This window comes from Mustela lutreola, chromosome 2 (genome assembly GCF_030435805.1).
Source record: "Mustela lutreola isolate mMusLut2 chromosome 2, mMusLut2.pri, whole genome shotgun sequence".
In the NCBI taxonomy this organism is placed as follows: Eukaryota; Metazoa; Chordata; class Mammalia; order Carnivora; family Mustelidae; genus Mustela; species Mustela lutreola.
In genome coordinates this window covers 59,026,267-59,053,012 of record NC_081291.1, presented here as the reverse complement: position 1 = coordinate 59,053,012, position 26,746 = coordinate 59,026,267, and the positions used below count along the sequence as shown (strand labels likewise).

Sequence of the window (26,746 nt, the reverse complement as noted above, 5' to 3'; positions counted from 1 at the left end):
CCCTGGTCAATGTAAAAGCTTTCAGCTTTGAGTGAGGCTCACAGCAGGAAGGGGCTGTCCCCTAGGTCACAGGAACCATGGACTCTGTAATATTAGGGCCATATAGGGCAGGTAAATGTGCTGTGTATATTTATGGCAAGCCCTCGTGGGAAAACCAGAATGTATACCTCTAGGGTTCTAGAGGCAGGCCAGGCTACCTACACCCAAAAATCATATACAAATTCAAAAAGCAATTCCACTGGGGCACCTGGATGCTCAGTGGGTTAAGCCTTTGCCTTCAGCTCAAGTCATGATCCCAGGGTCCTGGGAACAAGCCCCGCCTTGGGCTCTCTATTCAGCAGGGAGCCTGCTTTCCCCCTCTCTCTGTCTGCTTCTCTGCCTACTTGTGATCTCTCTCTGTCAAATAAATAAAATCTTTAAAAAAAAAAAAATTCCACTAGGCTGCTGGCTTCTCATGGAGATGACTAGGGGACATCAAGTAACCATGAGGCCAGGGCTGTCCCTGATGAACTGGGTTCTATTGGGCTTGCTAAGTTGTAAATTCAGGTGGGCCCAGCAGATTATAAGTGATCCACTGTAGCTCCACATCACCTGCCCCTGTCACACCAGCCACCTCTCCCTCACTCACACCTATGACCTACTGGGAGGCCCCTCATGACCAGCTGACAAAGGGGAAAGGCCAAGTTCAATCAGAGATGAGTTGGCTCCTTATTGGATACAGTGCCTAGACCAGGAGCAGCCAGAGGGAGATCTTGAGGATGAAAGCCACAGGCTGAAGTTCCCCACTGGGGTCCCCAGTTCTCCATTCCATGGGCATGTTCACAGGGCTGGCTGTGTGGCCTCAGGACATGGCAGCTGGGTTCCACGTGACTGAGTAATTTGACGGAGAGAGGGAGATAGAGAGGGAGAGCAAAGCCACAATCCTTTTATAGCTTAAAATGACCATCCAGTCACTTCTGCCATGTGCTATTGGTCACACAGATCGATGTTGATCAGTGTGGCAAAAGATTACCCAAAGGTGTGACTATAAGACGGTGATCATCAGGGACCATAACAGGCTTCCCCAACCCTCTTCCACATTTCCATTTCTCCTACCCTCCTCCCATTAGTATGTAAACATGCCCAAGTATCATCTCAAAAAACAGCCCTTCCTCAGAGACCTCACATCCCTCTCCAGTCACTACTGCTCTGCCATAGCCCAACTTCCCCAGAGTTGTTCATCTTCACCCCCCATTACTTCCCAGCACCTTCCTCCTTAACCCACTCCAGTGTGGTGTTCAACACTGACCCAGAACAGACCTGCTCTTGCCGGGGCCACCAGTGTGGTTCCTGAACCCTACCAAACATGACTCTTGGCAGCTTGTCACCTGCTGACCTCATCTACCATCTTTATATCCACAAAGATTTCATTTTTTTACTATTTATTTGACAGAGAGAGAGAGTGTGCGCACAAGAAGTGAGAGCAGGAGAGGGAGAAGCAGGCTCCCCGCCAAGCAGGGGGGGTGTGGGGTTCCATCCCAAGACCCTGGGACCAGGACCCGAGCCAAAGGCAGTCACCTAACCTAACCAACTGAGCCACCCAGACACCCCTCCATCTACAGCACTGTGAGAGATCTCGAGGCAGAGGCACCCAGCTAAACCACAGCCAAATCCTGGACCCACAGACACTCAGATAATACACAGTCATCGTTTTAAGTTGCTGGATTCCAGGATAATTTGCTATGCCGAAAGAGATAACTAATATAATCCCACCCATGATCTCTTCTCCGGCTTCTCCTCAGCAGCTTTCAGTATCCCATCTCCTGCCCAGAGTCCTTCATTGGTGCTTCCTGTCTTCCAGGGTTTCCCAAGTCTGGGAAACCTCTCTGGGCCTTCTCTTCTCACTGCACTCACTCCCTGGGCGGTCCAGCCACTCTCCAAATGATCAACAACCACCGCCTGAACCCTCTCTCAAGCCCCAGACCTGAACACTGAATGGCCTCCTGGATATCTCTACTCAGGGCCCATGTTTAACACAGCCAGAAACAAACTTCTCCTCTTTCCCCCCAAAACAACACAGTCGGATACAAACTTTTCCTCTTTCCCTCCCGCACTCCCCATCTCAAGTGGTGCCATCATTCACCCCTCTCCCGAGTCAGAATCCTGGTGTCTTGCTGGATGTCTTCCTGCCCTTTTGCTGTCCTTAATACCCAACGCCAGTAGATTCTATCTCCTAAATGTTCTTGAATATTTCCAGTGCTCACGATCCCTCCCGCACCTACACGGGATTCCATCCAGAGATGCTGGGTCCGCACAGAAGTACAGGGACTGACGGACATCCAGCCCCACCCTCCTCACCAGGGGCCCTGCCCTAGCCTGAGGTGCTGGTGTAGTTGGAGAAAGAACAGCCGCCACAGCTCACAGCTTGGGTCAATCCACCACCACCCAGGAGCAACCTGAGAGATTTCCATCACAAGCTGTTTAACCCAAACTACAGACTTGCTCAGAGATCCCCGCTGTGCCAGGCTCTCTCCATCTTTACAAATGACGTTCTTTCTGTCTGGACCGCCTCTGCATCTCTGCTTTCCTCTGTGAAAACAGCTCCCACTGGAATATCAAACTGTGGCCGACAATCCTGGGGCTGTTTGGGCGCTCTAAGAATTCAGCCTGAGAGCTTCCGGAGTAGTTAAAAGAGACCTGCGGCTGATGAGACCTCAGAAAACAGGCCTCAGCTGCCTCCTCTGTAAAAAGGCCACAGGGCGAGCGAGGTCACGCCGGCAGCAGGCGAGGCTGGTCCCCACCGCCCCCTGGCTGGAGGTCAAAGCCGCGCTGTGGTTCCCCGACTCGCGCGCCAAGGCTGGGAGGGGCGGGGGATCCTGGGAGGCGTGGGCGGGGCCTCCTCCTCTGGCCCGCCCCCCGGGCACGCAGATGAGGCTGACGTCATGACGCAGTGTTTCCTGAGTCGCCTACCGGGCTCCGGAGGGTCACGTGAGCCGGTTTTCGCGCGAAAACTGGTTGTTGCTGGAGTGCCGGCGGGGAGCGTGGTACTGCTGCGATGGCGGTGAGCGCGCGGGGTTTCCCCGGCGGGCTGCGGGCCTGCGGTGCGGGACGGAGGCGCAGGCGGGGGTGGGGGCCGGCGGCTGGTCCTGGCGAGTCTGCATGTCCGCGGGGGCCGGGGGCGTGGGCGGGCCGGGCGCGCGCCGGGACCCGGGGCGAGGGGCTGCGCGCTTCTAGTCCTCAGGCCCTCACCCTATTCCGCCCCGTCCGGATCGGGCCTCCAGATGGGGTTGGGTCCCTGGGCTCTGGTTTGAAGCGGATTTTTCTCCCATACTGCTCCCTTGCGGACCCCCAAACCGCTCGAATCCCCGGGGATTCGGGGAATGCCTCCTCTTCTCTGCCCTCCAAGCTGGGAGCCCCGAATTCCGTAACCCGCGCTCAGTGGCCGACTTGGCCACTATCATTTACTCACTCCGCAAATGTTTGTGGGGCTCCCTCCCTGTGTTTGGCGCTGGGTTTAATACAAGATGGATAAGGCCCCGCATCTTCGGCCACGTATTATTGTAGTGGTTTTTTGTCCCTCTGTTTTATTTATTGTTTTTCCCCTCCACCAGCCTGTACATTCCAGATCTCTTATGCTTTGGTCACTGTCGTGTTTTGTCTCCTTTTGCAGTGGCTTGCATATTGTGGGTGGGAAGGCATGCTTACAGGAGAGAAAGGCTGGAGGAGTAGAGGGATAGGTACACAGATAAATAAGGTATTGTTAGTGACTTGTCATGGAGAAAACACTGGGAAATGTCAGTGCCTGGAGTATTTGAGTAAGTGATATTTGAGCTGGTTCCTGTATGTCGGGAAGCCATTGGCTCAGAGCTTACAGGAGGGCATTCCAGGCAGAGGGAACCTGAGATGCGAAGTCCTGAGGCTGGAGGGCTTTGGAGTGTCAGGGGACAGAGTTGCAGGTGGAGAGGGCTGCCTTAAAGGATGTTAAGTCAGCCCTCACCTTCTCGGTCCTCTCCTGCAGGAATCATCAGAGTCCTTCACAGTGGCCTCCAGCCCAGCCCAGCGGCTTCGAAGTGATCCTCTCACCTCCAGTCCCGGGCGAAGTTCCCGTCGCACAGATGCCCTGACCTCCAGCCCTGGCCGTGATCTTCCCCCCTTTGAGGATGAGTCTGAGGGACTTCTAGGTACAGAGGGACCCCTGGATGAAGAGGAAGAAGATGGAGAGGAGCTTATCGGAGATGGCATGGAGAGGTATTTGCATGCAAGGCCGAACATTCAGATAGTTTTGCTGAGCACCCATGGTGTGTCCAGTGACCTTGCTTTGGGTACTGGGGAGGCAGAGGAATCTGTATCCTTGCCTATGAGTGCACCTTGATGCAGGACCTAGGGGGAGGCAAACAGGTCCAAGGAACCATAACATAGGCCTGAGTAACTTGCAGTATAATACATAGTCCTGGGTAAACCTTGGCTCTGTCCCCTGAGGGGTACGCATGGAGTCTCTCCTGTGTTGGACCACATCAGGGATGCTGAGATTGACTTGGAAGAACAGGAAGCAAGCAGCTGAGTGTTATTGTGCAATTGCAACTTAAAAGCAATGTTGGGGGTGGAGGCTGGTGAATCAAGATTTCAGTGCATTTCAGCAAACATTTATTATGCCTAATCTGTACCAGGCCCTGGGTTAGATTGTTTCACACTTACTAATAAAAATACAAACACTTAGGGGCGCCTGGGTGGCTCAGTGGGTTAAAGCCTCTGCCTTCGGCTCAGGATATGATCCCAGGGTCCTGGGATCGAACCCCGCATAGGGCTCTCTGCTAAGTGGGGAGCCTGCTTCCTCCCCTCTCTCTGCCTGCCTCTCTCACTACTTGTGGTCTCTCTGCCCTGTCAAATAAATAAATAAAATCTTAAAAAAAAAAAATACAGGGGTGCCTGGGTGGCTCAGTGGGTTAAGCCGCTGTCTTTGGCTCAGGTCATGATCCCAGGGTCCTGGGATCGAGTCCCACATTGGGCTCTCTGCTCGGTAGGGAGCCTGCTTCTTTCTCTCTCTCTTTCAGCCTGCCTCTCTGCCTACTTGTGATCCATGTCTGTCAAATAAATAAATAAAATCTTTTTTAAAAATAAATAAATAAATAAAATACAAACACGTATTAAAGGTTTTGAGACTCGGTGGTAAGGTCATGGAGTAGGCTATGCAAGGGAGCAAGGTTAGAGTTCTGCTGCTCTGCCCCATATTTATAACCAGGATTTGGTAGATATACTACTGGTAGAATTGTTTGAATCCCCACAGCCTTATGAAGACACTCTTTTGGGGCCTTCTTTGACTCTGACTCTGGGGTTCCAAACGTGGGGTGTAGGAGAATACTGTACAGGCTTTCCCACGGTCCAAGGCGGGTTGGTGGTTGTGAAGCAATGGTGATCTCTGTGAGCCACCGGAGAGACTTGCAAGGGCTCCCTGGGCCTTTCGGGTCTTTGCATTAAATATCATCACCCAGGTGATTGTGGATGTGCCATATACCCCACACTCTAGAAGGAATCGGGAGCCTTTGGACAAATCAGCTCCAAAGTGTTAGACAAACATACGTTTTGAATTCTCTTCAGCATACATCTAGGGATGAGATCATTGGCTCGTATTTTAACTCTGTAGTTCACATTCTGAGGAACTCCTAGACTGTTTTCTGAAAGAGAGCCACCATTTTATGTTCCCACAAGTGGTGTATGAGGCTGCAAATTCCTCCACTTCTTGCTGACACCTGTTATTTTTTGGGTTTTGGTGATAGCTATCCCAGTAGGTGTGATGTGACATGTCTCATGGGGGTTTTGGTTTCCATTTCCCTGGTGGTTAATGACGTGGAACATCTTTTTATGTATTTATTGGCCATTTGTATATCTTTGGAGAACTGTCTGTTAAGATCTTTCGGACATTTTATGATTGGATTGCTTGATTTTTTTTTTTTTTTTTTTTTTTTTTTTTTTTATTATCGAGTTGTAAGAGGTTTTAAAATTTTATTCTGGGTACAGTTCCTTTACCAGATACATGATTTGCAAATATTTTCTTTTCACTTTTTTTTTAATGGTGTCTTTTGAGGCACAGAAGTTTTTTTAAATTTTGATAAAACCTAATTTATTAATTTTTTTAAAGATTTTATTTATTTGACACAGCGAAAGAGGGAACACAAGCAGGGGGATTGGGACAGGGAGAAGCAGGCTTTCTGCAGAACAGGGAGCCCGATGGAGGGCTCGATCCCAGAACCCTGGAATCATGACCCAAGCCGAAGGCAGACACTTAACCAACTGAGCCACCCAGGTGCCCCATTTATTAATTTTTTTATGGACTGATTAGAATTTCACTGGGGATGGAGGACATCTCATGTGACTCAAAATTTTCTTAAAGAGTCAGACAGATACCTTTTAACTGAGAGCGTTTAAGAATTCAGAAATGAGTCAGCCCACGCATTTACCTGGCTCCTGTGGGATCTGTTTCTGGCATCAACAATATGGAATTACTTATTCTGAATTTATTTAAAAAAAAAAAATAGCCTGTCCCCCCAGTCACCATTTACCCTGAAAAATTGGAGAATTCCAGAGGATCATCTTGGGGAGGTAGTGTGGTATTAGGGAACGAGCCTGCAGGTTGTGGTTGGACCACATTTTGACACCGAGCTCTGCTGAGTGGCTCTTGGCAAAAGCCCTATCATCCTCATTTTTCCTCATCTTTCAGATAGAGTAATGATGTCTCCTTCCCAGAGTTGTCCTTGCTCTCAGTGGGTTCTTTGTCCAGACAGCATTCCCCTTCACATACCTGCCCAGGGACATCGTGGAAAACGAGGCCACGAGGCCTTGGAGAGGTGTTGGAGTAGCTGAGAGGGTTAATTGAGTGGGCGGGCGTTTCTGAGAGGCTGGTTTGGCTGATGTTAATAGAAAACCTTCCTAGTACTTCAAGGGGTTTGAGGCAGCATGGTCTTGAGGGTGGGGGGTACAGGGAGAATTTGTTGGGAAGTTGGGGTCAGCTGTCTGAAGGGCCTTTCTGCCTGAAGGTTTTGTGGTTCCTCAAATTCCTATTTCTGACTGGATGCTCAAAGCTGTCTGGAGGTCCCTCTCCCCGTTTTTATGGTGGTAAACACACATAACACAGAATTTACCATCTTAACCATCTTCACGTGTCCAGTTTGAGGGCGTTGAGTTTACTCTTGTTGTGAAACCATCTCCAGCACTTTCTTATGTCCCCAAGCTGAATCCTGCAGTGTTTGTCCTTTGTGTGGCTTAGTTCACTGAATCCATTGTCCTCAAGATTCGCCCACAGTCAGACTTTCTTCCTTTTGAAGACTGAGTGATACTCCATTGTATGCACAGAGCACACTTTGTCTCTGTTGGAGATCCTTTTGGAGCCTTTTGTATTTCTAGCTTGGAGACTCTTATGGCCTGGGCAGGCTGGGGTTCCCGAGTCTTCTGGAGCAGGCCCAGTTCCTGGGGCGGCTTTTGTTTTGTTTTTTATACTAACGGTCTGTTTGGGGGCTCCCTCAGGGACTATCGCGCCATCCCGGAACTGGACGTCTACGAGGCTGAGGGCCTGGCCCTGGACGATGAGGATGTGGAGGAGCTGACAGCCAGTCAGAGGGAGGCGGCAGAGCGGGCCATGCGGCAGCGTGACCGAGAGGCCGGCCGGGGCCTGGGCCGCATGCGCCGCGGGCTTCTGTATGGTAGGCTCCAATGTCTGTACCTCCAAGGGTACCTCCAAGCTTCCAGAGCCTTGGGGCCCTGGAAAGGGAGTTCTGGGGAAGGCAGATGGAAGGTGGTGGGAAAATTTCACTGGAGGGTATCCGTTTGGCCCCCAGACAGTGATGAGGAGGATGAGGAGCGCCCCTCCCGGAAACGACGCCATGTAGAGAGGGCCACAGAGGACGGCGAGGAGGATGAAGACATGATCGAGAGCATCGAGAACCTGGAGGACCTCAAAGGCCACTCTGTGCGTGAGTGGGTGAGCATGGCAGGCCCACGCCTGGAGATCCACCACCGCTTTAAGAACTTCCTACGCACCCATGTGGATGGCCATGGCCACAACGTCTTCAAGGAGCGCATCAGCGACATGTGTAAAGGTGCGGCTCCTGTGTGTCCCCGCTGCCTCTCCACTCGCTGCCGTCCGTCTTGCCGATTCTTCCCTGGGGGGGGTCATTCCCTTGGGCCTTCAACTGCACGTTGACTCGAGATGTGAAGTGCAGGGAATACTGGGCCCCTTGCCCATGGCTGGACAGGAAGTGGCACCTGCAGCCCGAGATGTCCGTCCTCGGGCAAAACACAAAAAGCACTGCATGTCTGTGCTAGGGATGGTGCTATCCAGGAACGACATCCGGGGACCACAGAAGCATTGTTTGACGTACTTAAAATGTGGCAGGTTTAATGTCAAAGTCTGGATTACTACTTCAGGTAGAAAATAGCACATTTCTGTGGGACAGGAATTACATTTAAAAAGAGGCTTGTGAATCTTTCTGCTATTGTCCATGTCGCTCCTTTTTGTCTCGTATCTGATGTGGTTTATTCATGGGTTTCCTCCTCGGCTCTTTTAGGCATTTTGAGTTTGCGGCCCTTCTGTGAGAGGCACCCCGCATGTATCGTTTCACGTAGTGTGACTTCCTACATTGTGCGGTGTTGCATTTTACAGATTGGGAAGTTGAGGCATAGGATGTGTCACTTACTGCCAGAGCCACACAGCTAAAGCAGGGCAGGCTTCAAAGTTGGGGCTGGGGCTTCCAGCTCCAGGTCAAGGATTGGAGGGGGCAGGTAGGCCTGCCTCGTTGCACAGGGAGAGGGATGTCATCTGCCATGTCCCCTGCCAAGCTCTGTGCTCAGTCTCTCTTCCCTCCTGCAGAGAACCGCGAGAGCCTGGTGGTGAACTACGAGGACCTGGCGGCCCGGGAGCATGTCCTGGCGTACTTCCTGCCAGAGGCGCCTGCAGAGCTGCTGCAGATCTTTGACGAGGCTGCACTGGAGGTCGTGCTGGCCATGTACCCAAAGTACGACCGTATCGCCAGCCACATCCACGTGCGCATCTCCCACCTGCCTCTAGTAGAGGAACTGCGCTCGTTGAGGTGAGCCGGGGGCTGGGCAGGAGCTGAGGCCCCGGGGCCAAGGAGCCCCCACTCACCACCGGGCCCTCTGGCTTGGACCAGCTGTGGTGCTGTGGATCTGGCGGTCTCCCAAGTTTTCCTGGACCCACCTCACGTCAGACGCTGATCTCTGGAGGCCACGGGTCAGGCTTTGGCCTCCAGTCCTCTGAAGGGCCCTCCTGTCTCCACAGGCAACTGCACCTGAACCAGCTGATCCGCACCAGTGGTGTGGTGACCAGCTGCACGGGCGTCCTGCCCCAGCTCAGCATGGTCAAGTACAACTGCAACAAGTGTAACTTCGTGCTGGGGCCCTTCTGTCAGTCCCAGAACCAGGAGGTGAAGCCGGGCTCCTGCCCTGAGTGCCAATCAGCGGGACCTTTCGAAGTCAACATGGAGGAGGTAAGAGGCCGCGCCCGCCAGTGGCTGCCCTTCCTGTCTACCCTGGTCCCGCCCCGTGGCTAAGGCAGGTGCATGAGCTCAGCAGCCAGGGGAAACAAGGTGGACTTCTGTGCTGGCCACACCCTCAGGTGAACCAGAGCTCCCTGGCCAGCCTGCTTAGTTTGGCCTGTGGGCTGTTTTTCAAGAATTCGGGCCAATATTTTTTTTTAATTTGTTTTTTTGTTTTGTTTTGTTTTAACATTTTACTTGTTTGACAGAGAGAGAGGAACCACAAGTAGGCAGAGAGGAGGTGGGGTTGGGGGGAAGCAGGCTCCCTGTTGAGCAGAGAGCCTGATGTGGGGCTCAAACCCAGGACCCTGAGATCATACCTAAGCTGAAGGCAGAGGCTTAAGCCACTGAGCCACTCAGGTGCCCCATGAGCCAATATTTTAAAACGAGGCCATTTTGCTTAAAATGTCGAAGTTAATGGTTTTTATTTAAAAAAAAAAAAAAGGCAGGGAAGCTCTGGCAAAACTGGGCTCACTTGTCATTCAGCTAGATCCTTAGTAAGGCACCTGCTTTCCCATCCCTCCCATAGGGCTTTCCCTTGGCATTTCTGGTACCTGCCTCTCGGTGGGGGGCTCTAGGTCATAGCTAAGACATTGCTGCACTGGATTCAGGAGGCCCTGCTTAAAGCTGCTGGGCCATTTGCCTTTGTGTTTAAATGATTTCTTCTGTAGAGTTGGGGTCATCGCAGTACCTGCGGGGGGTTGGGGGTTGCCCAGACCCCTTTATTGCCTTGCGGCCGTGAATGCTGGCTGCCACGCTCCCAGCACTCTGCACTTCTGAGAAGTGCCCTAGCTGGGACCTTCTTACCAGAAAGCTCCTGAGAGTTCCTGCTTGTGGCAGCCCACAGCCGAAAACAGACCTGCTCAAAAGCTCAGGTGCACCTTGCCCTGAGGAGGATGAGCCGACTCCTTGCCCAGAGTCTTCCCCTGCCTGCTTTGCACATCCTCAAGAATCCACTTGCCCTGGAAGCTCCTTGAGAAAGCTCTGACACAGGAGCAGGGTTTCAGGCTCTGCTTCTACATGAGGAATACCTACAGCTCAAGTTTCTGGAGTACTTGCAAGGCCCCTAGTGGGTGGGTGATGTATAGTTCAGTTTTTCTCATACCTTTTGAGGCAAGTGGCATTATTAACCCTGAAGTCACCCAGCTAGAAAGAGGCCCAAAAGATTAGAGCTCTGGCATTTGGATCCAGAGCATCTGCTTTTAACTGCTGCATTATGTGGTCTCTCCTCTAGACTATGAATAAAATAAGGGACATTAATTAAATTGCACGGCACGACATTGCCATGTAATGTTTGGCCACAGAGGCCACACTTGGTGGAGCTCATTGTCTTGGGCATTGATTTGAGTGCTTTTGATGTATGGCATGACTTTTTTTTTTTTTTTTTTTTAAGATTTTATTTACTTGAGAGAGAGCATGCATGAGTGGAGGTCGGGGGTGCAAACTGTCTGCCATGCATGGAGCCCCATGTGGGGCTCACGCCCAGGACCCTAAGATCGTGGCCTGAACCAAAGGCAGATGCTTAACTAAGCCCCCCAGGCTTCTCTGTATGACGTGATTTAATCTTCACTGTGAGATTGCTCTTAGAGCGTTAGCATTCTCATTCTGCAAAGAAGATATAGAGTGGGGACATCGCTTCCCCAGCATCACACAGCTGAAGCCACGGAGCTAGGGTTTGAACTCAGGCAGTGTGGCTTTGGCATCCATATGCACTAGCGCTCGGCTACAAGCAGGTGCGTGACTGTCTAGCAGTAAGAATGCACCCACAATGGTAGAGGCGAGAATGGGGACTGTCCATGTGTCAGTCACAGCAGTCTCATCCTCTGCTGGCTTCAGCTCTCCGTTTTCTGGTTCATTGATGGAGATCGGAATTCTGTCCGTTGTCCTTACTCATGGGGCCATGACCAGGGTCAGGTGACGTAGCAAATCCGGGCTTAGAAGAGTGCAAAGTCAACCATATAGAGACAGGTTCCTGTGACCTTCTGTTTGTCCCACGCAGACCATCTATCAGAACTACCAGCGCATCCGAATTCAGGAGAGTCCTGGCAAAGTGGCGGCCGGTCGGCTGCCTCGTTCCAAGGATGCCATCCTCCTTGCTGATCTGGTGGACAGCTGCAAGCCAGGAGATGAGATAGTAAGTGGCCCAGGAGCAGGCCTGGAGGGAGATGAGTTGCTTAGGACATCAGCATGAGCATCTGTGGTGCAGAAAGGGTTGCTGGCCGCGGGAGGAGTAGGCTGAGTTCAGTTCTCCGGTCACTGGGAGGAGAAGAGCCTTGCCTCTTGGGTCGGAATGTAGGGAGGAGTAGTTTTGCTTTGGTCTGGGTTACTCATCTCGTCTGGCAGGAAGGAATTGAGAAATCAGATGATGGTGGTAGCGGGGAAGAGGACCTTGCCCCTGAGCCTAACCCTGGACTGGCCCTCTGGGTTGTCTCCCTCTCTCAGGAGCTGACTGGCATCTACCACAATAACTACGATGGCTCCCTCAACACGGCCAATGGCTTCCCCGTCTTTGCCACTGTCATCTTGGCCAACCATGTAGCCAAGAAGGACAACAAGGTCGCCGTGGGGGAACTGACAGATGAAGACGTGAAGATGATCACTAGCCTCTCCAAGGACCAGCAGATCGGGGAGAAGGCAGGTGGAAGTCCGGGCAGTGTTGTCATGCTCCCAGAGGAGGCCCCAGAACATGGTGCTGATTCCCGGGTCCTAGGATCTGGGCTCTGTCCATTCTATCCCTTCCTGGCATCAGCTCGGTAACCGTGCCTTGACCAGGGGGTGCCTGTGCTTTGGGGGAGGAGCTGAAGTGCTGGATTCGGGTACCGACCCCTCAATGGGATGGGGCTGTGATGAGACATCAGTGGGTTGGGTCGAGCCCAGGCTCAGAGCTGAAACGGACAGAGCATTAGGAATAATTCGTCTCGTGAGTGTGTCCCTTGGTGTCAGACTCCTACCGCGACACTGGTTTCTCCAGGAGGAACTCTACCCCAAGGGGGTTTTAGGCTTTTGGGTTTTTGTAATAGTAGATGTTTTTGCCAAAGGTTGGAGAGCTAGGGATTAAAGAGCCAGAGCCTCAGTTCAGGTGACTCGGCAGGGGCTACGTCTGACTTGATGATCATTCCCTTGAGGGCGGGGCCACATCTGGTGTACTCACCTTTGTCACCTCCACCTGGGCCACTGAGATTTGGGGTTTCAGCAGGAGAACTAGGGGCTTCCCCAGCCTTGGGATGACAAGAACTTCATTGTGCCAGCGAACTCAGTCCTTGAATACCTCATAGGGTGTTCTAGCATCGTGGTGGAAGTCAGACACAGTCCTTCCCTTCCTGGGGCTTATAGTGAATTAGGATCCCCAATAGTAAAGTCTTTTCATGGGATCAGTAACATGGGAAGACAGCCACAGCCCGTGATTCTTTGCTTCCTGTTCTTCCCAGAGGAAAATTAGTACTAACACAATGCACATGATTTTGGACCCCTCACCGGTATTTGAGCCAGTTTCTCCAGGGCTGGTGATCCGGGCCTCGCTGCCTATGACCTGATGTGTGTCAGTTGTGTGCACGTGCGCCAGAGCTGCTAAAGGAGCAGTGTGTTTCTAGAACATTCTGCTAGTACCCTCTTTACCTCTGCTTCAGTTCTCAGCCACTGCTCTCCCACTCTGTTGAGGAGACAGGAACGGTGGCAGATAGAGTGTGGGAGGTGGGGTGTGCTTGACTTAAGGCTTTGGACAGGGCAGGCCCTATGTGTGCCTTGTGCCCTGGACTTCAGAACTGCCCCCAGCGGCCCTAACATAGAAGGCTCTGCCACATTTCTGATAGCTGCTATTTTGTCTGCCTCCTTGTCCATGAAGCTGACTGTGCCAGGCAGGCATGTCCCGGCATCATGGTAGTGACTGTTCCAAGTTCAGTTACACTTGCACACTTATACCATGATCCCATCAGGGTTGGAGATGGTGACTTCTAAACAGAGATCCTGGGGCACCTGGGTGGCTCAGTGGGTTAATCGTCTGCCTTTGGCTCAGGTCATGATCTCTGGGTCCTGGGATCAAGCCCTGCACTGGGCTTTCTGCTCAGCAGGGAGCCTGCTTCTCCCTCTTTCTCTCTCTGCCTCTCTGCCTACTTGCGATCTCTCACTCTCTGTCAAATAAATAAAATAAATCCTTTAGAAGGATCTAGAGGGGATCCTTCTAGAGAGGATGAGATCTCTGTGGGACACTTTTCTAAGCCTCATCAAGGAAGGAAGGCTGTGTGATACCAGGGAGGGTTGATCTGTACTGACCCCTTTAGACCACTCTCAGGGTGGGTATTTTCACTAAGAACTTGGACAAAGACAGGAACCATACTCGGTAGTTTTGGGGACAAACTGAGAGGAGGAGAGTGTTGTCATGAGGAGGCTCATTTGAGCTATTTAAGCCTCAGGTTTGCAATTTGGTGGCCTGTGGGCCATCTACGGCTTGCTGATGGGTTTTGTTGGGTTGGTGGGTGGTTCTGTGTTTCCTTTTCTTTTGGTTTGCTTTTATTTTTGAAGAAATTATTATCCTCTAGGCATCGAGATGCCACAAAAAAATCTGGAAGCCCTGGTTTGTGACCATCCAAGCATCTGCCATTGCTAGGTCTTTGTTTCTGTCTAGTGATGACTGATGGGAGAGCTGAGGGCAGCTGCCCTTGCCGACAGGACATGCTCCCTGCCATCTGTCCTCGCCACCCCCTGCTCCCTCCTCTGCAGCCTGATGAACTCAGCTTGCCTTCCTGTCCATTTGGTTTTTGTGGGCCCTGGCCACTGACAGGTAGAAATCATAAAGGGGTAAGTGCACTCCCTGCCTAGCACTTAGATTTTAAAGGATAATCAGTCTGGAGCCAGACTCCTTGGGTTTAGCTTTTGGCTTGATCCTCAGTTTGATCAGGTGAGGTTTAGGTACTCTACGGATGAGCTGAGGGTAGGCGGTACCCCTGGGTTGAGCTGTCACAAGGGTTACATGGACATGTGTGCACGAATGCTGCGCTAAGCGGCTAGTTATTGCACGTCAGTACAAAGTCTAAACTACTGGTACAAACACTGGATGGGCGTGCCGGCCAGGACAGTGGACGTTAAAAACTTTAAGGACCATAGGAGGATTAAAAATAGCTCTGGGGCACAGTAGACATTTCGTGTGCATTGTCTTGTCCCAGTGGCTATGCAGGTGGGAACCTGGCCTCCCTTCGTGGCAGGCTGTTCTGAGCTGGGGGATAAGGCAGTGCGTGCTGAGAATTAAAGAGCATGGGCTCCAGATTCAGAGGAATATGGGGTCATGTCCTGCCTCTCTCACTTAGGAACAGACAGAGTGACAAGAGCCTTGGTTTATTTCCTCCTTTTTGATGTGGGGGAACCCGGATCATTATGGGGGTTAAGTGGAGTACTTCACGGCAGGTGTGTCATTTCTTGGTAGGTCTGGGCTTGAGTTTACCTTTTTTTTTTTAAAAAGATTTTGTTTATTTGAGATGGAGAGAGCACGTGGGGGAACAGTGGCAGAGGGAGAAGCAGACTCCCCACTGAGCAGGGAGCCCGACGTGGGGCCTGATCCCAGGACCCTGGTATCACAACTTAAGCCAAAGGCAGATGCTTAACCGACTGAGCCACGCAGGAACCCCTGACTTTTCCTTTCTTCCTAGGGGGTACCTTCGCCTGTTACTCTCTCGGACCACCTGGTCGGCAACAGGCAGCATGAGCTTTAGCGTGGTGGCCTCCTTGTCCTCCAGACTCTAAGGATGCCTGTTTGGATGCAGTGGGTGATTTACAGGAAGGGAGCTGAGCTTGGGCAGCTGGTGCATGACAGGCAGGAAGGGAGCCTGCTGCTCTTGGTCCTGGAGAGAGACATTACCTCACCCTTGCAGGGGTGCCTGCTGTAGGAACAGCTTCGAGAATCGGTCTGGGTAAGGAGAGGTCAGGGACAGGCACCCTTGCACGCCCACAAGACATACAGGAGAATGAGACATCCATGGTGGCTTGTCTCTCCCGACATTCCCAGCACAGGTAGGGGTACAGTGGAAGAGGCCTGCATACTGAGCCCAGAGTATCTACTTGACACCGTGTAGGTAATTTCTAGGTAGTAACCATGGTAACGGTCCTATAATGGAGGTGTCTTGGGTGCCCATTTTATTGATGAATAAACTGAGGCCCAGCTAAGTAAGCCGCCATGTAGCATAACTGCTGATGACAGAACTGGGATCTCCACCCAGGCAGTCTGGTCTGACTTTGCTCTGGTGACTACTCTCTGCTCCCTCTCCCTGTTACTGCAGCTCAGGAAGGATGTGTGTGTATGTGTGTGTGTTGGGGGCGGCGGGGTGGGGGGGCTTGAGTGTGTGAGTTCTGTGACCACCTAAGCATGAGTCCTGGTCTGAACATCAAAACTTTATTACAGACACTCGCAGACATACGCATGGAGTGGTTACAGTGAACCCCACGTGTCCTACCCCTGGCTCCACCTGTGGCTGGAGTCGGACCACCCCTGTGTCCTATCTACTCGTGCCCAGTCCCCTCAACGACTGTAGACAGTTGCCCATGTGGCATCTGACCTGCAACTGTGGATCTCTAATGGGCTCTCCCTGTTACACCGAACCACAGCACTGCAGCCACACTTTAAAAATGTTCGCGGTTCCGTGGTAGCAAGTATTTCGTTGGTGGCCACGTTTCCCTGATTATCCTACTTCTTTCTTTCTTTAAAAGTCTCTTGGTGTCCGTGTCCAAGGAAGGCCCACATATTGGGACCAACCGATCTGCCTCTTCAGTCTGTCTTCAGGTCCTCTCTCCCTCTCCTCTTTTTTTGTGGAAGAACATAGGTCGTTTGTCCCGTTGAGATTTTCGGTGTGGATGGTGCTGATGAGGGCTTTGTCGAACATGTCCCTGGGCTTCCTGTTTTTCTGTGAATTGTCACCGTGACGCACACGCTTAATCAGTCTCCAGGCTGATTTCTTTTTAGGTGGGCTCCATGGCGAGATGGGCCAGTGGTCTGTGTTCCCACACGTCACCTCACATCTCCTTGTTTCCTTGTGATTTTAGCCGCTGCTGATGATCCTTGGCCAAACCCACTCATATTTATTAGGGCTTGTGAAATGACCGTCTTCTAACTCCAAATCCTCCTTCATTTATTTTTTGAAATGCTTCTACATAGAGAAACTTAGCTTTATTAACTACTGGACTATGCTCACATAGAGGTCCTATAGTAAAAGGAGGATCGTGCTTGATCCTTTCCCTTCACTGACCAATTTTCAAAATCACGAATGGTTCTCCTGAGGTGACCACTGAGTGTCATCACAGATGAGCAGACTTAAATGTCATCAAAGCTTTGGCGTTACGGTGACCATCCAGGTGATGCCTGGCTAGTTGCCAAGCGTGAAGCCCATCATCCTGAGTCCTATTGGTGTGACCCTGGGTCTCTGATACTTTCTTCTTTATTTTATATAAGACACTGTGGGTTCTTTTTGCCCATTTCCTGCCCCAGACCTGGGATTGGCCATTTCTCCTAATAGCCCCGTGGGGAGTAGAATTTTCTTTCCGTGGGAAATAGTGTTTTGGGAGGCCAGCCTCTATGGGCATCAGGCCCCGATCTCCAGGCATCAATTAATGCAGTCCTACCTCCCCTTGGGCTAGGTTTTGTAGGAAACGTTAGGGCCAAGAAAAGAACCAGCCAAAGTGTCCAAGTGGAAACTGACTTCCACCCCTGACTTATTATATAAAGTAACAGCAACAGGGATGCCTGGCTCAGTACCAGTGGTACTGGCAGATTCTCTTTCCAGAAGGACCTGCTGGTCACTCTCCCCCCTGGCAGCAGCGCCCAGTGGCCGTCCGCAGGATAAACTGCTGAGCCCTGACTCCAGCTCTAAGGACTGGATGTCTCCCACCTACCTTTATGCTTCCAGGGAGCCCCGAGGAAGCAGTTCTTCCCTCTGCCTACTGGGCAGGTGGGACAACCAGATCCAATACAGTGTGGGGGTGGGTGGGCACCCTCTTGAATTTCAGCACTGACTTTCCTGCTTCCAGACTCCCTTTCCCCCGAGGCCTGCTGCATTACAAGCCACCTCAGCGTGACCTGTAAGGGGGAAAGGAGGTGCACGCAGTGCTTCTATGGAGCCCCTCCGTGCAGGTGGCAGAAAGGTTGAGAACAGTAAAAGCGTGCAGGTGGAGATGGAAGCTGCTTCCTACTGGCAGGACATTTCTTTGTCTTCGCTGGTTCTGTCTTTAAAAACCACGCAGATTTTGAGATTCTCTTTTTTCCTCTTCCCTGCCCTGTCTTTTTCTCTCAGGCACAAGTAGATGTCTCCGTAACTTACCAGTTGAAATGACGACTTCCCAATGGGCCCATTGCCTGAATGTTCTATATTTATCACGTTTGGCTACCACAGCATAGCCATGAGCCAGGTGCTTGTGTAAACCTCTCACTTGGGGCCCACCCAGTCCTTTGAATTGGCTTGTGATACCTGTCTCCCATCTGAGGAGACCGAGGCTCAGGCAGTCACAGAGCCCAGGGGAGGGGTCTTGCTGCATCTGTGTTGTCAAAGCCACCATTGCACTGTTTCGTGGGCCTGGGCCTTCTTTCTGCTACCTTAGGGTAGTCCTTTCTGACGTATGACCAAAAAGGGGGTCCACCTGAGGTTCTGTCAGGCTGTGAAGTTCTGTGATTCTCAGGAAGAGCCAACTCATTGCCTGGCCCAAGGTCAGAGGGCAGAGCTTAGTGCTGGGGCCTGGTGGGACTTTGGCAGCTGTGGTGTGTGCACTGTGGGGCTGGAGACATCCCTGTTCGCTAAGATTGGAGCAGGTGGGGGAGCATACCATGTGTGTGTGTGTTGACGGGGGGGTTGGCCCAGACTCAGAGCAGAGGCACCTCTTCTCACTGGCTCTTCCTCCCTTGCAGATTTTTGCCAGTATTGCTCCTTCCATCTATGGGCACGAAGACATCAAGAGAGGCCTGGCGCTGGCTCTGTTTGGAGGGGAGCCCAAAAATCCAGGTGAGCGGCATTGGGCACCACCCTCCCCTTCCTCAGTGTTGCAGGAATCAGACAAGACAGGACACTGGGTGCCTGGGGAGAAAGTACAAGTTAGCAGATGGCCAGACCACATGTGGTTCAGTCGTTGTAGGGAGAGCGTAGCCAGCCCATGGCTGTGGCACCTTGGGCTGTTTTAGCTATAAAAATAATATGTTAATATGTAGAGGTAATTACACCCTCTTAAATTGTCAGAAGCCACAGAAAGGTGGAGGTCCCCACTGACCACCATTTCTAGTCCAGTCCCCTCCTGGCAGGTCACTCGTGGACCTTTGTGTGGCCATTCACAAAGACTTACACATGTACTTACACAATGACACAGTTCCGTGGTGTGCATACGTTTCTGCTTATAAGCACAGTGTTTCCTGTGCCTGCGTTAAGTGACTGTGGAAAGTGCGCAGCTTACCTCTCCCTGCCCATGAGCTTGTGTGGGGCGTCCTTTCTGCATTGGCGTGTACTGAGCAGATTCATTCTCCTAAGCAACCGTATCAAGGTCCCCATAGCACAATGTACATAGCTGTTCGTCTCGCTGGAGATCAGTCTTTACTAGGGGCATCTTTATGCTTGCTGCCCTGTGCCCCCATCACTCTGGGTTTGGTTCTCGGCAGTGGGATTGCTCATCCTAGGGCCTTGTATCCCTTTCTAGAAGAGTATGTTTTGCCCTCAGCATAAGCAGCCTGAGAAATTAGGAATAACCCGGCTATGTCTTGCACCCCACCCTCCCTTTCATCCCCACTTCCGGCCTTGCCTTCTCCAGGGGGTAAACACAAGGTGCGAGGTGACATCAATGTGCTCTTGTGTGGAGATCCCGGCACAGCCAAGTCTCAGTTCCTGAAATACATTGAGAAAGTTTCTAGCCGAGCCATCTTCACCACTGGGCAGGGGGCTTCGGCTGTGGGCCTCACGGCGTATGTCCAGCGGCACCCCGTCAGCAGGGAATGGACGTTGGAGGCAGGAGCCCTGGTTTTGGCTGACAGAGGAGTGTGTCTCATCGATGAATTCGACAAGGTGGGTCCTTAGGCTATAGGATTCGGGATGTGTTGGCTTAGTCCTTAGTAGGGGAAACAGGTATAGTGGGATAGCTGTTGGGGCCAAGCATCATGCATTTGAACCTCCTGTAGATGAATGACCAGGACAGAACCAGCATTCACGAGGCCATGGAGCAGCAGAGCATCTCCATTTCCAAGGCCGGCATCGTCACTTCCCTCCAGGCTCGCTGCACCATCATCGCTGCGGCCAACCCCATAGGTACGCCAGGCACGACAGCCGTGGGGGTAGGGGTGTGCCACAGGGAGGCCTCTCCTCAGGGAATAGAAGCTCACAGTGTCCCTTGGCCAGTCCTGACATCTGAGGAAGGAACTGAACACCAGAAAACCTTTTTCTCTCCCATGGTTCTTGCTAGGGGCGCACAGAAGCAAGACTTGGGGTCTTTTGTTGCACCATGTTCTCAGAACCACTTGAACATTTTCTTCAGAAGACAAGAGAAAAATCCAGTGCGTTGTCTCAGTTCGTTGTTGATCCCAGCCAGCATGTGTGGACAGAGAGACTGGTACCTTGTCCACCTTATTCTTGGTTTTTCCTGCTGGGAGTTGATTAGACTTTTAGTCTCAAGGCTGTTTCAGGCCAGTGCTCCAGGAAAGCCGTTTCCCATGTCTTGTCGAGAATACCTGGCAGATAGCAGGCACTAAGCCTTCCTTTCCCAAAGTCATCTTCCTCTCCTGTTGCTGAAGCAGCGTGAGATTGGCGAGAACTTTGTGCTCAGAAGAAGAGCAGGTCGAGGGAGCGTGCACCCTGATGGACAGGTGCCTTTGTGTTGCAGGAGGCCGCTATGACCCCTCGCTTACCTTCTCAGAAAATGTGGACCTCACAGAGCCTATCATTTCCCGCTTCGACGTCCTGTGTGTGGTGAGGGACACGGTGGACCCAGTCCAGGTACACCACCCCATGTCCCGGGCCTCATGCAGTGAGTTCCAGGAACCTTAAGTAAGGTGTGAGGGCCTGGGTCGTGTCAGGCGCGGAGATAGGGATGCTGCTCAGATGGTGGCGTTTGACCGAAAGTCAGCCTTGGTTTCTCTTTCCCTCACTGGCCCGTGTCTGCTGCCCTCTGGCATCGCCCACTGTCTGCCACTGGGCCCTGCTGGCCCGACCGTGGGCTCCCATCTGCCTCTCACTGCATCCCTGCTGCAGCTGAGTCCTTGGCTTCTCTTGCTCTGACCCAGAGTATTGCAGTCGGGATGTTGCCTTCCACTCCTACACCCGTTTAAGGTCTTCTCCAGTTGGAGGCCAGCCTGTCTTCTGAAACACAGAAGGTGAATTAATGCCTTTTTTCCACTTGCTGGCAGCTTCCATTGTAACCAGCAGAGAATGCCCTGGGCCCCAAGAGGCCTCCTGGGCCTGTCTCTCCTCCTTGTTCCCTTCATTTCACCCACCCTGGCCACAGCTGCTGGGCCTCGGCTTGTCATCATACTCTTTTCTCTTCCCGGAAGTTCCTCCTAGATTGCTGACTGGCTGAGGCGCTCTGGCAGCCTCGGCTGGAGGGGTCTCCTCGGGCCCTCCCTCCTGGGTACATTCCTCTCTGTGGCTATTGGGAAAACTGCGCCTGTCCCCTCTGCTCTCCCTGAGAGGCAAGCTTGAGCTTTGTCATGTGCAGCGGTGACCTCCCCCCGCACCCTCTGCTGCCTGGCACGTAGTAGACATCAGATGGTGCTGTTGCGAGAATGTTCTCCTCTGGCACCTGCAGCTTCCACTCCTTCCAGCGAGCCGGCTTTCTCCATGCCGGGTCACAAGACTCACCCTGCAACGTGCCCTCATCTGTCTTGTCTTAGGATGAGATGCTGGCCCGCTTTGTGGTTGGCAGCCATGTCAGACACCACCCCAGCAACAAGGAGGAGGGGCTGGGTGGCAGTGGCACCCAGGAGCCCACCATGCCCAACACATACGGTGTGGAGCCCCTGCCGCAGGAGGTCCTGAAAAAGTACATCATCTATGCCAAGGAGAGGGTCCACCCGAAGCTCAACCAGATGGACCAGGACAAGGTGGCCAAGATGTACAGTGACTTGAGGAAAGAGTCCATGGTGAGGACCCTAGGGGAGTGGGGCAGGGCACGCGCAGTGGGGAACTCAGCAGAAGCTTCTTTAGCTGTGTGGTCCATTTATCGAAGAAGCACTAGAGCTAGAATGCCTGTCCAAAATGATAACATGGATACCTTGACCACTTTGTTTCAGATGGAATGTAGATGTACGTGCATTTGTCTGTCTGGGTATGGGGCCAAGGTCTCCGGAGCGTTGGCCACTGGTTAGGTTCTGTGCTAACTTTGTGAATCTCACCACCTAAACAGGTGGTCTGAAGAAGTATGCATTCTTTTTTTGTTGTTTTTTTGTTTTGTTTTTGTTTTTAAGATTTTATTTATTTATTTGACAAACAGAGCTCACAAGTAGGCAGAGAGGCAGGGAAGCAGACTCCTCACTGAGCAGAGAGCCCGATGCAGGGCTCGATCCCAGGACCCTGAGATCATGACCTGAGCTGAAGGCAGAGGCTCAACACACTGAGCCACCCAGGTGCCCCGCTTATGCGTTCTTTTGTCGTGGAGTGAAATTTAATAATAGCAGCTAGCATGCCACTGGAATGCAGAACCCTTTTTTTTTTTTTCTTTAAAGATTTATTTGTTTATTTCAGAGAGAGAGAGAGCTTGGGTGAGTGAGGGGAGGGGCAGAGGGAGAGTACAGGAGTACAGACTCCCTGACATGGGGCTCGATCTCATGACCCTGAGATCATGACCTGAGCTGAAATCAGGAGTGGGCCACTTACCCGACTGAGCCACCCAAGTGCCCTTGGATTGCAGAATTCTTGTGGATTGGTAGGTCTCACCTACCTAACCAAGAGAGCAGCTTCTTTGTTTTTTTTATTCATTTGTTCGATTTTTTTTTTTTAACCTTTCAACTTCATGAGGTCCTTGGAGAGCATTTGGCTTACTTTTTTTACAAACAGCTTTTTTTCTGCACACGTCGCACAGTATGTGCAGCACTCACATGAGATAGAAACAAGCACAACTGGGCGCCTGGGTGGCTCAGTGGGTTAAGCTGCTGCCTTCAGCTCAGGTCATGATCTCAGGGTCCTGGGATCGAGTCCCGCATCGGGCTCTCTGCTCAGCAGGGAGCCTGCTTCCCTCTCTCTCTCTCTCTGCCTGCCTCTCTGCCTACTTGTGATCTCTCTCTGTCAAATAAATAAATAAAATCTTTAAAAAAAAAAAAGAAAAAAGAAACGAGCACAACTGGTCACAGGCCTCTCGGACTCCGGGATGCACACAGTGAGCGGTGGGAGGGAAGGTGCAGGAGGGATGGCGCCAGGCCCCGAGCGTGTCGCCTATGTAGGAGCCGCTGGTAGCGCTACTTCTGTTTTCCTTGCCTCTGTCTCTGGCCTGAGGAGCCCTGACACCGTCCTTCCCCCAGGCCACAGGCAGCATCCCCATCACCGTGCGGCACATTGAGTCCATGATCCGCATGGCAGAAGCCCACGCACGCATCCACCTGCGGGACTACGTGATTGAGGATGACGTCAGCATGGCCATCCGCGTGATGCTGGAGAGCTTCATCGACACGCAGAAGTTCAGCGTCATGCGCAGCATGCGGAAGGTGGGTGGGAGCCTTGGCGAGGGACTGGGGGCATGGCAGCCATGGTGGGCATCTTGAGGCTCTGGATCTGGTCTCTGCTGTCCTACCTGGCTGCTCGGGCCAGTCGCGGGGTGAGCCGTGGTGGGGACTGGTCATCCTCTGGTAGCCTGGAGGGTCCTAGTGAGGAAGAGCGTCGCTTGACTTCGGCTGTCCTCTGCAGACTTTTGCCCGCTACCTTTCATTCCGGCGTGATAACAACGAGCTGCTGCTCTTCATACTGAAGCAGTTAGTGGCAGAACAGGTGACATACCAGCGCAACCGCTTCGGGGCCCAGCAGGACACTATCGAAGTGCCTGAGAAGGACTTGGTAGACAAGGTAGGGGCACAGCTGGGAGGGAGGGCTGCTTCCTGGGGAGCTAGCTGTCTGGCATCCCTCGGGGTGGTAAGTCCTTGCTGCATGGTAAAGCAGGCAGGCCTCGGATGGGAGCGATTCCTTAAATGTTCGTGATGTACCGAGCCCCGTTCTGTGTAGTTATACTTGACCGTGGTGAGCCCTGTTACTGCCATCCCGTCTCACAGAGGAGATAGACACACGGCAACTGAGGACAGAGCTTGTCCACGTTTACAGGCAGTGGCAGAGCTAAGATTTCAAGCCTCGTGTCTGCCTCCAGACCCCGACTCAGTTTACCCCCGCCAGGGATGGCCTTCAGACATGCACCAGCACCATAGGCTTTGCTGCGGACCGGCTAGAGCTCATTTCATGGCTCTCTTGATGTTTTCTCTTTTTAGGCTCGTCAGATCAACATCCACAACCTGTCTGCTTTTTATGACAGTGAACTCTTCAGGATGAACAGGTTCAGCCATGACCTGAAACGGAAAGTGATCCTTCAGCAGTTCTGAGGCTTGGGGCCATCCACAGCAGCTCGCTGAGATCCTGGCGGGGCCGACTTCACCCGCTCTCAGGCGTACAACAGCTGACCACTAAGGGACCCCAGAGGGTGTATGGAGCCCCAGAGGGTGTATGGAGCCCTGCGGCTGAACCACTCAGCTCCCACCACTGCTTCCTGGGCTCAGGCAGGGCTGGGAATGAGGCCCTTTGTTTCTATGGCTCCACTCCCTGCCCTTCATGCTGTCCTATGTGAGCACACTCTTCCAGTGTCCCTCTGTCACGTTCTTGGCAGCCCACCGCCTATGGGAGCTTGGTCTCTGCTTTGTCCCTTAGACCAGAGCCCCTTGTATTTTGGGTTCCGCAGTCCATTTTAGATGACCGAGCATATGAGGGTATTCTGAGAACTTGTTGCCCTCTTGGTGTGAGTTCTGGTCCTGGATGTTTCTATGCTTTGGCCAAAGAGCAAGTTCAAGGTATTTGTAGTGTGTTCTTGAACTCTGTCCCACAGGTTTCTCTGGGCTTCTGTGAGTAGAGAAAATGTGGGCAGAAGAGCATACAACGTGTGACATGGCCCCTTCCCCAGCCCCCAGCTTCCCCCCTGGGGCCAGGGATTGCTTGGGTTGGGAGGTAGGAATGAGGCTTGTCCCTGATACCAGTTGTGCCTAGCCAGGACTGGTGGTCACCATTGCTGTGCTCATTGGTTTTCTTTTACTAGTCAGTCCCCATTCTCTCATTGTACATTCAATTTTGTTTCTGTAGTTTTTATTTTTAATAAAATAAAATCTAAACAGTGGTGGCTGTTAGTCTGAATTGTGTCTTCGTGTTATCACGCGGGCTTTCCTGCACTCTCCTTGAAGACCTTTCCCATTTTTCGTTTTTGGTGTTTGTTGGAGGTAGATTGGGCTGTAAGAGCTGTCTTATTTGTGGATGTGCAAAAAGCCAAAATGGTGTTGCTTTTCCTAGGGAATTCAGTTGGCAGTTGCTGCCTCTGTGACTTCTGTGGAATCCACAAGAACCAGAGAACAGACTTGTACACCTGAAGGGACTGGAGGAAATCTGGCCCTGCTTCCAAAGGGAGCCCTATTGTTCATCTCGACAGCATCACCATCTGGCCTCTACCTGGAAACACCCAGCTCCGATCAGCTGCCCTCAGGAGGGGTGGACACCTACCATTCTTAGTGTTTCTTACCTGAGGTGTAGCAGAAGTGTCTCCTTACAGCTTCACTCTGGTTCAAATGATCCTTTCTGGAGACTTTCAGGATGAGTCCTTCCTGTGAAAGTCCTGCAGATACTCAATGAACCTTTTGTTTGATTTCCTTATTCCGTTCCTTGCACATCTGGTGAGTCTGATAAGGGGAAGGCCCTGAGGGATGTGGGGTGATCTCAAAGGAAGCAGTCAAGAATTGGGGAACTGAATTGGGGAGGGGTGGGATGAGGAAGTGTCCCCTGGGAGGAAGAATGGGAAGGAGCCAGTCCCCATGAAAAAGCAGTTGGTGTGGCTGAAGCTTGAGGGGTGGCGGGGAAGGGCTGGGGCAGGAGCTGGGCCTTGGAGGGCTTACAGCCTGAAAGAAAAGAGTCTCTATGCAGAGAACACATCTGTCACCAGATGTGTGGGTTCTCTATACCACCTCAATTCACTTCACAGTCCGACATTAGGTGTCCTACAGTTTTTTCCTTTAAAGATTATTTGAGAGAAAGAGAGTGCATGAGCAGAGGGGGAGGGACAGAGGGAGAAGGAGAGGCAAACTCCCCACCGACCAGGGAGCCCCAGACGGACATGGGGCTGGATCCCAGGACCCCTGAGATCATGACCTGAGCCAAAGGCAGACACTGAACCAACTGAGCCACCAAGGCGTCCCTGGGTGTCCTACGATATAAGGCAGCTCGGACACGATCTGGGATCAGCATGCAGACCCCTCAGGGTAAGGGCTCAGTCCTGTAGCACTGCACCCACTTCAGTCACTGGTTGCATGTAGTGGGGCCCCAGGTTTCCCACACTTAGGTTCAACTTGCCTGCAAATCACAGATTCCCACGACCTGCCCCCAGGTTTGATAATTTGCTTTAACAGCTCCCAGAGCCCAGGACAGCAGTTAGCTTATTAGGACCGACGTAATTACTACATATTGAGGGGGGGGGGGATCCCAAAGAGTTCTGCATGCAGGAGCTTCTGTCCCTGTGGAGTTTAGGGAGATGACACCCTCCTGGCACATGGCTGTGTTCTTGTTTGCCAAGCCAGAAGATCCTCAAACCCCTTTAGTTAGGGGTTTTTCTGGAGGCTTCATTCCCTAGGCATGATGATTAAATCATTGGCCATTTGTGATTAGCTCAGCCTCTAGTCCTCCCCTCCCCAGAGGCCAGGGACTGGGGATGAAGGTTCCAACCCTTCCATCCCAGGGTTGGTTCCCAAGGCATCCTTGGGGGCTTTCCAAAAGTCACCTCTTTAAGCTCTTGTGTAATTGAAAGGGTTTGTTAGGAATAAGTAACAACGTTCTTTCCACCTTTATTACTTGGAGCTTTAGGAGATAAGATAAAACTGAGATATTAGAACGAAAGATGCTCCTATCCTCCTATCACTTAGGAAATTATAAAGCCGTCAGGAGTCGGGGGTGAACACAAAATATGTATACTATACATTGTTCTGTTCTTTAGGAACCAAGATGAGAGATCTGATTGTTTTTTTCATTGAGATATAATTGATGCATAAGATTCTATTG

The 26,746-nt window shown here is 52.0% G+C and overlaps 1 protein-coding gene across 1 annotated transcript; it reads left to right on the top strand.

Annotated features, from left to right (window-relative positions):
* Window positions 1-2,935: 2,935 nt before the first annotated feature.
* On the top strand, window positions 2,936-24,824 carry MCM2 (minichromosome maintenance complex component 2). The gene is made up of 16 exons (XM_059161921.1): window positions 2,936-3,040; window positions 3,998-4,227; window positions 7,498-7,673; window positions 7,809-8,069; window positions 8,840-9,059; window positions 9,269-9,476; window positions 11,524-11,658; window positions 11,967-12,158; window positions 18,403-18,496; window positions 19,290-19,540; window positions 19,654-19,780; window positions 20,352-20,464; window positions 21,358-21,606; window positions 22,981-23,163; window positions 23,363-23,518; window positions 23,932-24,824. Exons 1-16 carry the CDS (start codon window positions 3,035-3,037, stop codon window positions 24,040-24,042), a joined length of 2,712 nt encoding a protein of 903 aa, XP_059017904.1. The 5' UTR covers window positions 2,936-3,034; the 3' UTR covers window positions 24,043-24,824.
* Window positions 24,825-26,746: the final 1,922 nt, after the last annotated feature.

What these genes read in the sequence shown, in the direction of transcription:
- MCM2 (XM_059161921.1), top strand. An exon ending in TCATCGATGAATTCGACAAG is followed by an intron (nt 19,541 to 19,653) that starts GTGGGTCCTTAG and finishes AACCTCCTGTAG; the next exon opens with ATGAATGACCAGGACAGAAC. An exon ending in CGCTGCGGCCAACCCCATAG is followed by an intron (nt 19,781 to 20,351) that starts GTACGCCAGGCA and finishes TTTGTGTTGCAG; the next exon opens with GAGGCCGCTATGACCCCTCG.